This window comes from Vicugna pacos, chromosome 11 (genome assembly GCF_048564905.1).
Source record: "Vicugna pacos chromosome 11, VicPac4, whole genome shotgun sequence".
Taxonomy (NCBI): Eukaryota; Metazoa; Chordata; class Mammalia; order Artiodactyla; family Camelidae; genus Vicugna; species Vicugna pacos.
Window position 1 is genome coordinate 28,592,436 of NC_132997.1, and position 14,583 is coordinate 28,607,018.

Consider the following 14,583-nt stretch of genomic DNA (forward strand, 5'->3'; position numbering starts at 1 on the left):
AAATCAATGCTATAGAAAACGGAGAACCAGTGAGCATTTCTTAGAAATGAAGTGTCATGAAAAGCTTTCCTTATTTAACAAAAAAGTCCTGGCAGGGAGGATATAGCTCAGTGGTACAGCGCATGCTTAACATGCATGAGGTCCTGGGTTCAGTCTTCAATACCTCCATTAAAATAAATAAACAAACAAATAAATAAATATCTAATTGCATCCCCTCACCCCAAATTTTAAAATTAATTTTTTTTAAAAAATCCATCAACAGATAAAGAAGTTGTAGGTATATTTATACAATGGAATACTACTCAGCAATTAAAAAGAATAAAATAATGCCATATACAGCAACATGAATGGACCTGGAGATCATCACTCGTAAGTGAAGTAAGCCAGAAAGAGATAGAAAAATACCATATGATATCATTCATATGTGAAATCTAAAAAAAAAAAAAGGAAGAAAGAAAGAAAAAAAGAGGATACTAATGAACTCATCTATGAAGCAGAAACAGACTCTGACTTAGTAAACAATCTCATGGTTATGGGGGAAAGGGAGTGGGAAGGGATAAACTTGGGAGTTTGATATTTGCAAATGTTAACCACTATATATATATATATATATAAACAGATTAAAAAAGAAATTTCTTCTGTATAGCACAGGGAACTATATTCAACATCTTACACTAACTTTCAATGAAAACGAATATATATACGCATGACTGGGACATTATGCTGCACACCAGAAACTGACACAGTGTAACTGAATATACTGCAGTTTAAAAAAAAAAAGCCCTGCTGGCCAGAGAGTGCCATGGAGAGAGGCCAGAAGGGCGAGACTGGGGAAGGAGACTGAGAGGAGGGCCTGAGAGGGCGGGGTGCCTGAATTCACACCCTGGTGGTGTAACGAGGAGGACAATGAGGACGATGCCCGACAGACAGGACCTGGTGACCAATCGCATTCAAATGAGCAGGAAAGGGAATCTGGGTTGATGACAGATTTCTGGTTTGGACAAGTGGACAGCTGCGGTGGTGTGTTCTGAGTGTCCCCTAAGACCACGGGAGAGGGGGTGCTGGGGACCAGTGAGCTGGCCTCTGGGAGATGTGTGTGGTCAGCAGGAAGGCCCACAAAGATGTCCACGTCCTAAGCCTCAGATCCTGTGACTATGTGGGTTACACAGCCAAGGGGGATGAAGGTTGCAGATAGAATGAAGATTGTTCATCCCCTGACCTTGAGATGAGATTACCCTGGACTCCTGGGTGGGTCCAACAGAAAAATAAGGGTCCTTAGATGTGGAAGAGGAAATAAAAGAGTCAGCATCAGCGGGATTCCATGTAAGAAAGGCCTGACTGACCGGCGCTGCTTTGCAGGGGGAAGTTCCCCGCCAAGGAATGCGGGCGAGCCCTAGAGCTGGAAGAGGCAGAATGGATTCCCCCAGCGCCTCCAGAGAGGGACTCAGCCCTGTCCACATCCTGATTTTAGCCCAGGGAGACCCATCTCTGATTTCTCACCTCCAGAACTGTAGGTAAGAAATTTGCAATGTTTTAAGCCACTGAGTTTACAGTAATTTGTTACTGCAGCAACAGGAAATTAATACAGTGAGTTAAATTTGAAGGACCTGTGGGACATTCAGGAGGGACTAAACAGAGATTCTGCCTAGGAATGCATCTTCTTTTAGGGGTGGATACTGGGTTCCCATCCGCACGGCTCTTGCACACGCATACTCTGTCTCTTCAGGACTTGGTTGTCCTCGGCATGGGGTGACAGGGGAAATTGCAGTTGGTGACTCAGGCTGATAAACAGTGGCTCTAAAAATGGCCAAGAGTGCGCTGGACTAGGGAAGACCTTCCTGTGTGAAAGGAGTTGAGGGACACCCTAGCCAAGGGCGGGAATGCAGGAGATCCTGAGCTCCTCACAACGTTCTGCTGCCTCGCCCTGACTCCCCAACCCACCTGCATACCCTAAGCTCGGCCTTCCCAACTCCCACCTGTGGGTGAAGAGCCAGCACACGGGTCCCCCCACCCACTCAGCAGCAGCATCTATGTTCCAGAGTCAGCCCGGGCCACACCTGGAATAATATAAGTATTTCTCTCTTCTTCTATAAAAATGAGCAGAGAGCAGAGGGCAGAGGGTATGGGGCTCAGTGGTAGAACGTGTGCTTAGCATGCATGAGATCCTGGGTTCAATCCCCAGTATCACCACTTCAAAAGTAAATAAATAAATCTAACAGCCTCCCCAACCCCCAGCAAAAAACAAAAATGAATGGAAATTGAAAAATGAATATGCTATGATGCATAAAAAGCATAATATGCCTCATGAAATTTAATACCTCATGAAATTTAATAGAGATGAAGACGCATTAGGGGCCAATCGTAGGTTGATCAACTGGACATCCTGCCTGAAAGGACATTACCAGAAAGACTGGTCAGAGTGGACGTTTACTGGGGCTTCCGGTGCACCAGCGCTTTATACTCATAAACCCAATGGCCCACTAGGGCAGGTGCTATGTTTATCCCCTGCACAGATTTCAAAAGTTTAGATAAAGAAAGGTTAAGAGATTAAGTTGCTTAAAGAGTCACAACCAGTAAGCAGCAGAGCCAGGATTCAAACAGCCTGACTCTGGAGCCACGCCCTCCCCTCCTCTTTCTTCCTGTCGCTTCTACCTGATGTCATGGCTTCCCAGGCCCCATCCCCTCCCTGACATCATCACCTCCCCAAAATCATCTCCTGCTCCCCTCCCTGTACTCCTTCTGTCTGTTGACACAGGCCTGCAGGACATGCCAGACACTTCTCTGCCTCAGGACCTTTGCACCTGCTATTTTTTTTAGAAAATTTTCTCCCAGGTACTTCTCATCCCCTCACCTCCCTTCAGGTCATGTGAACATCTCTGTGAAGATGCCCTAAACTCCTCTAAAGGGACTGGGTGGTCTGTCCCAGACAAGGGCTGGGTGAGGAGAAACTTCCGGGTGCCTTTGGGCTAGGGTCAGGCTGCCTGTGGAGGCCCGTGACGGCCAGGAAGTGAGCCTGCACTCCAGGACACAGGCAGCTGGCCAGTAGTTTTAGTTGTTCTCTGCCCAGTTTTCCAGTCCATTGTGGTTGACTGTTCAGTGGATACAAAAAGTTGTAGCCTGGCATTGGAGGCACCATGGGGAACACAGTAGGCAGGCCCATCCTTCACTCAGTGACCAAGCGTGCTGTCCACCCCGTGGAGGCAAGGAGCCCTGAGCCCTGCTGGTCTTCACTGTAAAGCTGGTGGGACCCGCGGCGCCTCCCACGGCCACGACACATCTTGGATGTCTGCCCTGCACGCGCACTTGTGCGCGCATTCAGGACTCCAACAGCCCGGTGAGAAAGGCAGTGCTGCCTAGGTGTGAGGGAACCAGGGCTCATCTAGTGACCTCCCAGTCTCATCACACGCTCAGTGCTTCTCTGAGCCTGGGCATCCAGCTCCAAGAGCAGGGCTTCTCCCAACACCCAGGGACCCCAGCACATGGCCCCTTACAGCTGCAGAGTCAGAGGGTGCTTGTGTCAGACGGAACCCCAGAATTCTCAAAACCCCACACTGAACAGGTGTTTAATGCTGGCCGGGGACGCGTTCCCAGGGCACTTCTGGGGGTCTGCCTCTCCGTGTGGCTGAACTTCTGTTCGCTCCCAAAGAAATTCTTCGGTAGAAAAGGCAAGTGCAGCTATATCAGAATTTATTTCATAACACCTCATTTATAGCATTTTCAAGGACAGCATTCGGCTCAACATCATTTACTCCTGAAAACAGAAAAGTACAACTTGGTAAGGCACCAGGTAGAGACGGTCCGGGGAGGAGACCCTCCCTTGTTTAGGCTTGTGTAAGAGCTGGGTGGTTTCTCTTAAGTCTGTCAAGCACCGAGAACGACATTACAAAAGGCTCATTTCCACAGACACGGGAAGAAGAGGTTAACAGTCTTACAGCATACTGCCTGTGTAAACTGTGTGAGTGGCTTACACTGCAGGAGTCATGCTAAAGTGGTACTCCCTACAGCACAACTCTTGTAAAATCTCTGCGATACCAAGCTGCAAATTTAACAACGTCTGAGCTTTGAAGTCGATCCAATTTATATTTAACTCAAACACATACTTTTCAAAACTCTTCTGCCCAAATCTCTAATTTCACCAAGAAAAATGGAGGGAAACCTCAAATCGTACCTTTACAATTCCATAAATTTGGCAACATTAAAAACTGTTGCATTTAAACGTCAACCTTCTAGGTTTTTTGTGTTAATGGTACAGGCTGTATCAAGATGGGTTAAAAATAAAACACTTGAGTAAAGCTCACAGGCATTCTTCACCGACCACTGTCCACCAGTGGCCCTAAAGGCAGAGAGCGCCAAGGGACGCTCTCAGTGGGACCAGGAGTGGCCCCCAGACACTGTCACATGCATAAATTTTCTTTCAAGTTTTGTGTTCTATCTTAAAAGTTAATTTGCATTGTACTTCATGACATTTGGTTTCATATAAAAATACTGTTTGAAATGACTTACCAGTCTGATAACTCCCCCTCACCCCTACCGTCCACACTGGGGCAGGCAGAGCCCAGGCTGGGAAGCCCCCAGGTCGGTGAGCCAGGCACCAAGTTTCGAATCCATTTCATTCATTCATTCTGTTTGGGGCACTTCCACAAATGAAGTCATTTTATTCACTCAGGTTGTAACTAAACTTCAGGAAACTATGACTGATCTCAATTTCAATGTATTGAAAAATAAATAGTAGAGAGTATGCATTTTAGTTCTCAAACAAGGAAATTAGTTAATTTTATTGACTAACAGAAATAAAAGAAGCCCCTAAAGTATGACCCGATCATTTACTTTTTTCTACAAAGAAACACAAATTGGATTGTGTGTATATATACGTATGGGCCACACAAGACCCACAGAAAGATAAACTCTGTCAGCTGGCTCTACGGAGACTTCCCGAGTTACTGACCGATTTTGGTAGGTCTGCCTCACCCACTGCAAGCCTGACATTACAATCCAATCCCTCAGGGCACCTTCTGGCATCTCAGAAGTTCACCCATCACAGGATAAAACTCTTCTCCTGATATGGCACTTTTTCCCTCTAGAACATTAAGCCCTAAAAACTGCCACCTGGAGGAACACAAATGTCTCGCAAATACATGGTTTTCAGACTGTTCCACAGTAAGGGAACAGCTGAGCAGGGGAGCGATGGTCCCCCCGCACAGCAGACCCCGTGACCCTTCGGACACAGCGCTGGCCTCTGCCGCCACTTCCCTGAAAGGCAACTGCGGATTTAACTGGTCATTTCAACAGGTTTCAAGAGACATTCATTTTAAACCAGGTTCTGAGAGCTGTTCTTGTTTTGCTTTAACATGGTCTCAAAAACACGTTGAGACAGACTTAAAATCCTAGGTAAGGTATAATCAAAAAGAGGTCTATTCGAAAAAGTGTTCATAAAAAGAGGCAGCCGAGCTTCCCTCACATCTGTGTTCATGGCCATGCTTTTCCCATTAACTGTTTAAAAGTCTGAGTCAGCAGCAAACACAGCCATATATGTATAACATATACATCTGTGTTTGTGTGTGTATACAAAGTACATTTTGGCTAACTTTAAAAAAAAAAAAAGTAGATTTTGTGACCCACAAGTATCTGCTTGCTACAGGCCTTTCAAAAGAGTTCGCCTCCCTGCAGACGGGACAACTGAAGTACAGAAGTTTAAAAACCCTCCAGACTGGTGCTCCCGAGGGCTCCGATCACCAGAGGTGCACACAGTTTGGTTCACGGGAATCACTCCCTAAAGAAAACAGAGCTTCTGTCACTTGCTACACTCCGCATGGCACTCTGCTTATATGGTATCAGCACAACTGGTCTCAGGGTGAACAAATCCTAATCAACAATTTTTCCTTTTGGGTCTACACAGTGCCACCGAGTTAGTGGGATGTGGGTTTTTGTTGGTGGTGGTGGTTTCTAAATCTTAAGCAACCGGGTATAAGATTATAACAAAAGTGAGGTTTGATAGGCAGAGGTCTCTCATTTTTTTCTCAGATTTTTTTTGCTCCTTAGAAAAAAAGCGGGGGAAAAGTATGAGGTTTCAAAGCTAAGAGTTATTCCTACCATAGCTGGCCTGGTGCATAAGCACAGTGCACTGAGCAGCCCTCAGGCAGGGGACAGCACCCACACCACGTCCCCTTTGTTCTGCACATCATCACGTAGCAAAATTTCGCTCTTGACACCCCGATTTGAGGTGTCTTTCTCTTATTAGATATAAATTAATCCAAAGGTCTAATGAGTTCTAAATTGCCAGAGTCCTGAAAAATGCTTAACTTACTTCAATGCAGCTTGCGTAAGTATCTCATCCCTAAACTCAAACAAGCAAGAAGGAAATCAAAGGCAAGGGAGGGTCGGGTGAGTCGGAGCCCCTCCCGCGGCGCACCTGTGCACGCGTCCTCCGCGCGGCTTCTACACGGTAAAAGGAGTCCTTTCAGCTAATACAGCCCCTCGTGTGACTCCATCGGAAAACAGCCCGTCGGGGCCGCCCGCCGGCATCACACGAAACAGCAGTACTTCTTCCACCACGACTTGGACAGGTTCTTCATTTTGTCCGGAGTCCGGCTTTTGGACTTCTTCGGCTGCTGCTGCGTGTCCGAGTACTGAATGCCGGCCACGATGGCCGCGTCGAAGACCTCTTTGAGGTTTTTCTGAGTCAAGGCCGAACACTCGACGTAGGAGGCGGCTTTGATCTCCTCGGCACACAGCTTCGCCGCCTCCTCCGGCACCGGCTTCTCTTTGCACTTGTCCAGCTCAATGAGGACTTTGACATCTTCTCTGAGGTCCGACTGCGTCCCAACTAGGATGATGGGGGCCCTGGGACAGTGGCACCGAATCTCTGGCACCCACTTCTCGCAGACGTTCTGGAAGGAGGAGGGGCTGACGACGCTGAAGCACAGGAGGAAGATGTCGGCGTTCGTGTAGCACAGAGGCCGGAGCTTGTCAAACTCATCCTGCAACCAGTCCAAGCATCCAAAGGTTACCTTGGAAATCCATTCTCATCAGCAAAAAAGACCATTGTAACATTTTTCTGCAAAAGGTCTGGCAGGTAGTAGAAGGCCTGCTAGTTCTGGAAGTCTAAGAGCCCGTGTCTTAGAAAGGACTCTGCTGCCAAGCGGGGCCACGCTCCCAGGCCCACAAAATCTGCCAAATGTGCTCAATGCTTTCCTCCATGCTCATGACCTACTCACAATTTACCATAGAAAAAGTACTGAAAATAGACTGATTCAAACATTAAAATTTACTCTCCCTAGCCTTCAGCCCAGAGGCTGAACTCAGACTTACTCTTTCAACTCTGGTACTTAGCTGTGCTTTTAAAATGTAGGCAGTATCCTTATGGGTCCTCAGGGCTCCACCTGACCCCAGCGAACCCCAGCCTACTAACACAGCTCCTCTCCATAGAACCCAGCCCTGCCCATCCTCACGACAGCTGTGAGTAATGCTTGTGCCACCCCATCTGCGTTGTGCACACCCAACGCACGCTCAGGGCACACGCAGCGCAGAGGGTCCTGTGAATCAGACGCAGGACTGGTGTTGAGGACCTGGGGTAGGTCACTCCCACAAGGAACCCTGAGAACATGCGTCTCTCAGTGTCACTTCCAACACTGGTTCACACATTCTCGTGCTTGCTGGACATACATCTTTTCTTCCTGCTTTATCTCCTTTTTCTCCCTCCTGCCTTTTCTCTTACTTGCCCTTCCCTTTTCCCTCCAGTAATCCCAGAGGCCTCCATGCATGATGCTTTGGAAAGATAAAGGACCAAAGGGCCTACCCACTCTACTTCTGAGTTACAGAGAACTGGATGGCGTAAGTCAGGGGCTGTTAAACAAACCAGCCATCGCGCCGCTGAATGTTGTGCTGTGGTCATTCACTTAACAGAGATGCACGCAGAGCACCAGGCACTGTCCAGGCCAAGGGGATATGGCTGGGAACATGGTCTCAGCCCTTGTAGGCTCATCTGTCTCCAAATCAGCATTTCTCCATATCAAACACCCTGTAGTTCCCTGAAGAAGCACCATCTTTAGCTAATTGAAAGCTTCCACTCAGCCATCTCGTAGGAACATATTTACATCATCTCATTCCTATTTAAAACTTCTATCTGTGGGTGCCAACCATCCTCAGATGTAATGTGATGGATCATTTCCCAGTGGCAAGACAAAGGTAAATATCAGCCCGGTTTTTCTTTCTCAATTGGCAGGCTCATTATTTACAAATTACTATTTACATGCACATCATGCTGCATCTGTGGCCTTTTTCTAGGTATAAAGGGAACCTGGATCTTTTTATTTGAGTGCACTTTCTTCATGTGAGGCTCCATATGTCAGCTGTGGGGCAACAACCAAGTAACAATATTGAAGTTGACCAGCTGAAACGCTCAGGAATGAATAAGGCGTCTCAGAATGTCACTGCCACTTTTCTGTCTTCTATAAGCCAAAGTTGAAAAAAAAAAAAAAAGACTTGAGTTTCTCAGTGCCAACTTTGTGCTGAAAGAATAAACAGAGAAACTCAACCAGGTGGACCACGGCCCAGCCCTGAAGATCTTTTAATGAAACGTTCCCTCTGTTCTCAGAGGCCTTAAAGGAAGAAGCCCAAAACTGAGGCCAGTGTAAAGTCAGCTCCCCCGGGCGCTGCACCCCGTTGCTGGAAGGCACTCCCGCTTGGCCGTGCCCTGGAATCTGGGGTTGCATTACCAATCAAAAGAAAGGCGAGCCCAGGGCCAGGCCTGGTGACAGGGCTTTGGAAATCTGGCTCCACAGACCTCTCCTCTTGGGGTTCTGGCTAAGGGACTCGGGAAGCAAAGCAGAAATTAAACCCTCCTGCTCATCGCCTGACCAGAAACCTTAGATATTTGCTGAAATAAATGCAACACACACACACGTGACGAAGCCAGCTGGAATGTACCCTCAAGGAAACGTGTTCTGAGGCCCAGAGATTTGCAGGCAATTTCCAAGGCATTGTAGGGATTCAGTTCAGGGCAGGACGGGACTGACAAGCAACTGGAGAGCCGTCTTGGTCAAGCTGCAGCCTGATATGTGTGTGTATATACATGTATTTTTTTAGTATAAAGATTTTTCTCCAGTGCCTCATGAAGAACTCCCAGCCGCAACTGGCAATGCCACAGCGAGCTCCTGTTTCAGGGGTACTGCTTTCTCCTCAGCAAAGGGATGTTTCTTTAAGTCCTCAGTCTGATCGATTTTCACTTGAGTAAGACTGTAAGTCCAAGGTTAAAAACTCCTTTTAACAACCTGGATACTCACTTAGCCCCTAACAAGAAAACTCAAAGGCATGAGAAGCCACCTCTAGTTATTTCCCAGCCAGGGCAGCTCTAATTCTTGCCCTCAGCTTCCATGTGAAACTTGCGTTTGGCCCCCAGGCTACGGCTACCTGCGCTCCCATTCTCCAGGGAGTTTGGCCTGGAGGTCACGAGAGTCACTTTAACCCCTCGGGGCTACCGTGAAGACTGCCTGGAGGAGGAGTTCCACGGGCTGGGACAAGGCCAAGGAAACATGGCAAGTGTCAGATCTGGTCTCTTACAAGGCAGTTTATCAGCTCTGGAGTAGTGAGGGCAGAAAAAGACCACCACCTTGACCAGCTCTGCTAATTAATGGTCAAAACAAACACTGACTGATACTTGGGGAGCAAGGGGAAAAAAAAAAAAAAACAACTGACTTCATCTTACCAGTTGTGTATCTTTTATAAACAGTTCTTGAAGTTGGTTTTCTACAGATCTGTAGATGATGGCCTCACTAATTATACAAAAAGGCCTACTTTACTAACCAGGACAACAGTTAAGTAATAAGGTGAGTCTGAGGAGGAGGGTACAGCTCAGTGGTAGGGTGCCTGCTTAGCATTTACAAGGTCCTGGGTTCAATCCCCAGTCCCTCCACCAAAAATAAATAAATAGACCTAGTTACCTTCCCCCCCTACACACACACACACACACACACACACAAAATACAGTGAATCTCAATGAAAACACTGCTGGGAGAACACAAGAATAATTTCCAAATAGATTAAAGTTTCCCAACTTGCACCCAAACCTTTCTACTTCCCTAATTATAAACTTTTTTCATGAAAATATTTCTAAAATGATTCTCACGATTCCTTGACTTTGAAGCAGACCACACTAAGGAAAAGTCAGACTCTTCCTGGACAACTTGGGATCACTTCTACGAAGTCTTCCTGGGAGAAGTCCTCCTTTTCTCTTTTAAAACTGCCCAGAGGTTTCCCTCCCAGGTCCCCCCATCCTGCACCTCGAGCCGACCTCGCCTTCCTCCTTCTGTAACATCACCAGGTTCCTTCACGAATTCTACTGACTGGTTTGTCTCCCCACAGACTGTGAGTCTGTTAAGGGGCAGGCCCGTGATTTCAGCTTGCATCTGCCAGGACCCAGCACTCTATTCGTTTATGGATCCATTCTACAAACTGCGATTCAGCCCCACTAGGTGCCAGGCACCAAGCGGGCATGAGCCCGGGAACCACAGCCCGGGAAGCCGTGTCTGCCAGAGCCGGCACCTAGCAGCGAGCCCAGCGGCGGGCAGGCGCGTGCACTCGGCTGCGGGCTCCTCCCTGAAGGCTCCCAGGTGAGCGCGCCTTTTGCTTTCTTGTGTTTTCCTGCCTTCTGTCTTATTCTCAGGCTCTGCTGCCACCACTTCTTGCTTCAGTGGGGACGCCTCTGTTTACTGACGTGCTACGAAATCCTCATTTTAAAGATCAGAAAATCTGACCCTAGGTAGGAAAAACATTCTCACCTTATACACAGCAATTAAGCTTTAGTTATAAATAGCAGCAGGGCATTCAGCAAGATTAAATATCAGAAGAGCCTGTGTTCTTTGATTTTTGTTTTCCACAGGCAATAAAATACAGACTGTTTTTTTCTGCTCCTGGTGGGAAGCTGAGGAGCCCAGCAGAAGGGAAAGAGAGGACAGAAGAGACTGGGCTATGTCGCCTGCCACCGTGGCCACCGCCAAACTGGCATCAGTTGGGGATCGGGGCTACCTGGCCTCGTCACCTAGAGGTTTGGGGAGAAAGAAAAAAAAAACCCTGAATTTGCTGTCTGGAGCAGGTGAGTGACTTGGAAGCCCTGTTTAGGGTGAGGCACTTGGGACACTGGAAAGCCAGCTTCTTCTTAAGTATAGACAGTCATGTGGCAACACCTCAGAAATGAAGTGGGCACTTTTGCCTGCCTACAGAGTCCCCCAGCACTTTCTCAAACTCTAGCAAGTACTGGAGAGACTACATGCTTAGTAACTGTCACTCTGGCAAACTCAAGAGACAACGCTTCTGACAGGGCACAGCTAGACTTTGTGATGTGAGCACGGTGTCAGGGGACGGGGGTCCCCCAGCTCTCTCACACCGTATCCTTCCTCTCCATCACTCCTTAGCTGTTTCCCCCAAATACTCAGCCCTCAAGACAAGAATAAATATTCACAATTCAGAAAGACAAAGTCCCAGTTCATTTATTCCCCCAGCTTGAAACAGCTTCAACCACTGTATCTCTGTTTCAAGGGATGTGGGTGGCCCTCGTGAGTCCAACCACACATAGGGAGGGAAACATTAACACTTACTGACAAAAACTCCACACTTTTCCTTAAGTAAATTTCTTATGTATTTCTTGTTGACCTTTAATAAAGTGATCCTATCACCAACTTACTTTGAGAAATGATTACAAAGCATCACTGATAATTTTTAATAAAAACCAGAAAGTAAATAAGATCAGAAACTCCCATAAGATAAGAAATGCTCTTGACGCTGTCCTCCCCTGTCCTGCCCACAGAAAAGTGGGCCAAACCCTGTTTTATTAGTGCGGAGCTCTCTCCCCCCCACCCCCACCCTCTGAGAGGGGCCAAAGGCAGCAGGCATGGGGCTTTAGCATGTCCCAGTTATGGGAGAGTTACTTGAAGGCCTTTAAAAGGCCATTTCCAGGGGGAGAGCATAGCTCAAGTGGTAGAGCAGGTGCTTAGCATACACAAGGTGCTGGGTTCAATCCCCAGTACCTCCTCTAAAAGTAAATAAGTAAACCTAATTACACACCCCGCCCTCCCAAAAACTAAAAAGCCATTTGTTTGCCCAGCGATGTGATACTGACCTGTCCTGCGGTGTCACAGAGCTGGAGTCTCACAGGCCGCCCATCCACGGACACCACAGCTTAAAAATAAGACCAAAATAAGTGTCAGGGGGGCATCTTCTAACCCTTTTCATAAGAATAATAGTTTTCACTTGCACGACCAGTTCTCACTCCAAACCCTTCAGCCCCTATCCTAGGTCCCCTAGTGACTTCAAGACTTGCCTAAAACAAGGAGGCCCCGTGGAGGCATTTTTGTATACAAACCCTCAGGGCCAGCGAGGATTCACTCCACGGCCACTCCACGGCCACAGAGGAGCAAAGCCCAGAAGGGCTATTCTCCCAGCCCCAGAAGATTTATTTTCCTGTCACACTTGTTTCAAAAAACCTAAAAACAACATGGAGGGGCGGGGGGTGGTAAATGGGAACCAACTTTGCAGTTTCAAGTCAGTGGAAAATCTCAAAAATAATTTTGTTTTCTCCTTGGTAAAAGTTCCACGACTTCGGGGTTTATCATAAAAGTGTAGCTTGTTTTGAGAACATGTACAAACACAGGCTGCCTGCATTGTCCTGTTTATAAAAGAGAGCACTGCTTATCTCTCCATGTCAGCTCAAAGAGAGGATTAAAAAAGAAAACGGGAAGGAAAGAAAGTCATGCCCATCTTTCCACTGGGAAGGGGGTATCTGGGGAGGGGTCTGCACCAGGGCACTGCCTGGAGGTTTCTGTTTGAATAAAGAACTCAGTTTTGTCTCAATACAACTTTCTGAATTGTTTATAAATGTTTATACTAGTCAGCTGGGAGGGGGAAAAAGGAAAGAAAAAAACCAATATCGTTTAGGTGAGAAACCCATAAGCACTGCACTGCTTTAACCTAGGGTGCCTTCCAGGTGGATGAAACCAAGTCCATGCCATCATAACTTTCTAAAAGATCAAAAAGCTGCTGCTACTGATGCTGCTTTTTAAGAACAAGAGAGAATAAGTGTTTCATACTAGCTTCTGTGGATTTTAACTTTTTCTTAAATTTCAAAAAGACTTGAAAAATCGAGATTAAGGACTCCTTTGATTTTTGTATTGACCGAACCAAACATCACAGCGCCCCACATATGAGTCTTAAGTAGGCTAAAGAGATACCGAAAAGATACTAAAAATCAGAAACAGAGCCAATGGGGGAGGTGGAAGTGGGGGCAGGGGAGGCGGTGAGGCTCAAAGGAAAGACACCGTGTTTACGCTCCAGGTTTAATCCAAACCTAAGCCTTCACCAGTGCCTTTAGTACCATTTTCACTAAAACAACTATCTTCCTTCGTCTCAGCAGCTTTTTAAAGTGGAGACGCCCCCAGTGAGGGGAGTCGCCAAAAGGAAAGGTCCGACCCTCGGGGCCACAGGTAATGGCACCTGCGCGTCACCTTCCGACCGAAACTCGGCAGCGGCGCCAGCAACGTCGGCCTGACGCAGCTGCTCTACGCAGGAAACTGACCAGGCCACCGGAGCCCGACCTGGTAGACCCGCGCCGTCTGTTCCTGAAATGCGAGGCACCCGCCGCTCCCCGTGCCCGGGTTAGGGCTCCCCCGTTCCCCGCGGTCCCGTGGTCTGCCCCGCGCGGCCCCGAGCCCGAGCCCGAGCCCGAGCCAGGTCCCCGCGCCGCACTCGGTCGGCTTCCCAGCTGGCGCTTCCCCGTGGGCCCCGCGTCCCCCGCGCCTCGGCGCCCCCCGGGCCCGGCTCACCCGAGAAGTTGTCGAAGGCGGTGGGGATGTACTCGGTGGGGTAGCCGTTGGTGGTGTAGCTCACCACCAGGCTCGTCTTGCCCACCGCGCCGTCGCCGACCAGCACGCACTTGACGCCGCGCCCCTCGGCGCCGCCCGCGCGCCCCCGGCCCCCCGGCGCCCCGGGCCCGCGCCCCCCGCGCCCCCCGCGCTCCCGGCGGGGCGGCACGGGCGGCGCCTCGCAGCGCCCGGGGAACGAGGGGTCCCCCTGCTGCGGGGGCATCGGTCCGCGCTCGGACGTGCGCGCGGCGAGCGGGGCCCGGCCGACCGCTCCTCCGACCCGCGCCCGCTGAGGGAGGAGCTGTCACCGACCCGAGAGCCGCGGCTCCGGGCCGCGCGGCTCCAGACAAAGGCGGCCGGGGCGGGTCGCGGCTTGGGCTCGGGCAGCGCCGCCCGCTCTGCTTCGCGCGGCCGAAGACTGCGGGCCGAGCGCCGCGGAGCCCGGGCTCTGTCTCCTCCCGGCTTCCCGGCGACACGGCGCGTGGGGGGCGGGCGCCGAGGGGAAGGAGGCGGGGCCGGCCGGCCGCTCGGTCCCCACGCCGAGGCCACAGCGCCCCCCGCCTGCGCGCGGGGCCCCTGCACCCTGCGGGCCGCGCAGGGGACGGAGATCGCGGCCCCTGGCCGGAGTCCCCGATACCCGCCGGGGGGACCCTGAACGCCCGCCTGGGGGCGGGGCCTGCGGGCGGGGCTGGCCGAGGGCGGTGTCCTCCCCGGCGCCAGAGACTGACGCCAC

At 49.6% G+C, this 14,583-nt stretch overlaps 1 protein-coding gene across 1 annotated transcript; it reads right to left on the reverse strand.

Annotated features, from left to right (window-relative positions):
* Nucleotides 1-6,376: 6,376 nt before the first annotated feature.
* Nucleotides 6,377-14,194, reverse strand: RHOU (ras homolog family member U). Its single transcript, XM_072970982.1, has 3 exons — nucleotides 13,812-14,194; nucleotides 12,113-12,171; nucleotides 6,377-6,977 (listed from the first exon to the last, which is right to left on the reverse strand). Exons 1-3 carry the CDS (start codon nucleotides 14,071-14,073, stop codon nucleotides 6,522-6,524), a joined length of 777 nt encoding a protein of 258 aa, XP_072827083.1. The 5' UTR covers nucleotides 14,074-14,194; the 3' UTR covers nucleotides 6,377-6,521.
* Between the last annotated feature and the right edge of the window lie 389 nt (nucleotides 14,195-14,583).

Bases quoted from the DNA above. Each gene is read 5' to 3' on its own strand.
- RHOU (XM_072970982.1), bottom strand. From the start codon at position 14,073: ATGCCCCCGCAGCAGGGGGACCCCTCGTTCCCCGGGCGCTGCGAGGCG. The intron at 12,172-13,811 runs GTGAGCCGGGCC...CTTATTTTTAAG, and splicing joins CGCCTTCGACAACTTCTCGG to CTGTGGTGTCCGTGGATGGG. The intron at 6,978-12,112 runs GTCAGTATCACA...GACTGGTTGCAG, and splicing joins TCTGTGACACCGCAGGACAG to GATGAGTTTGACAAGCTCCG.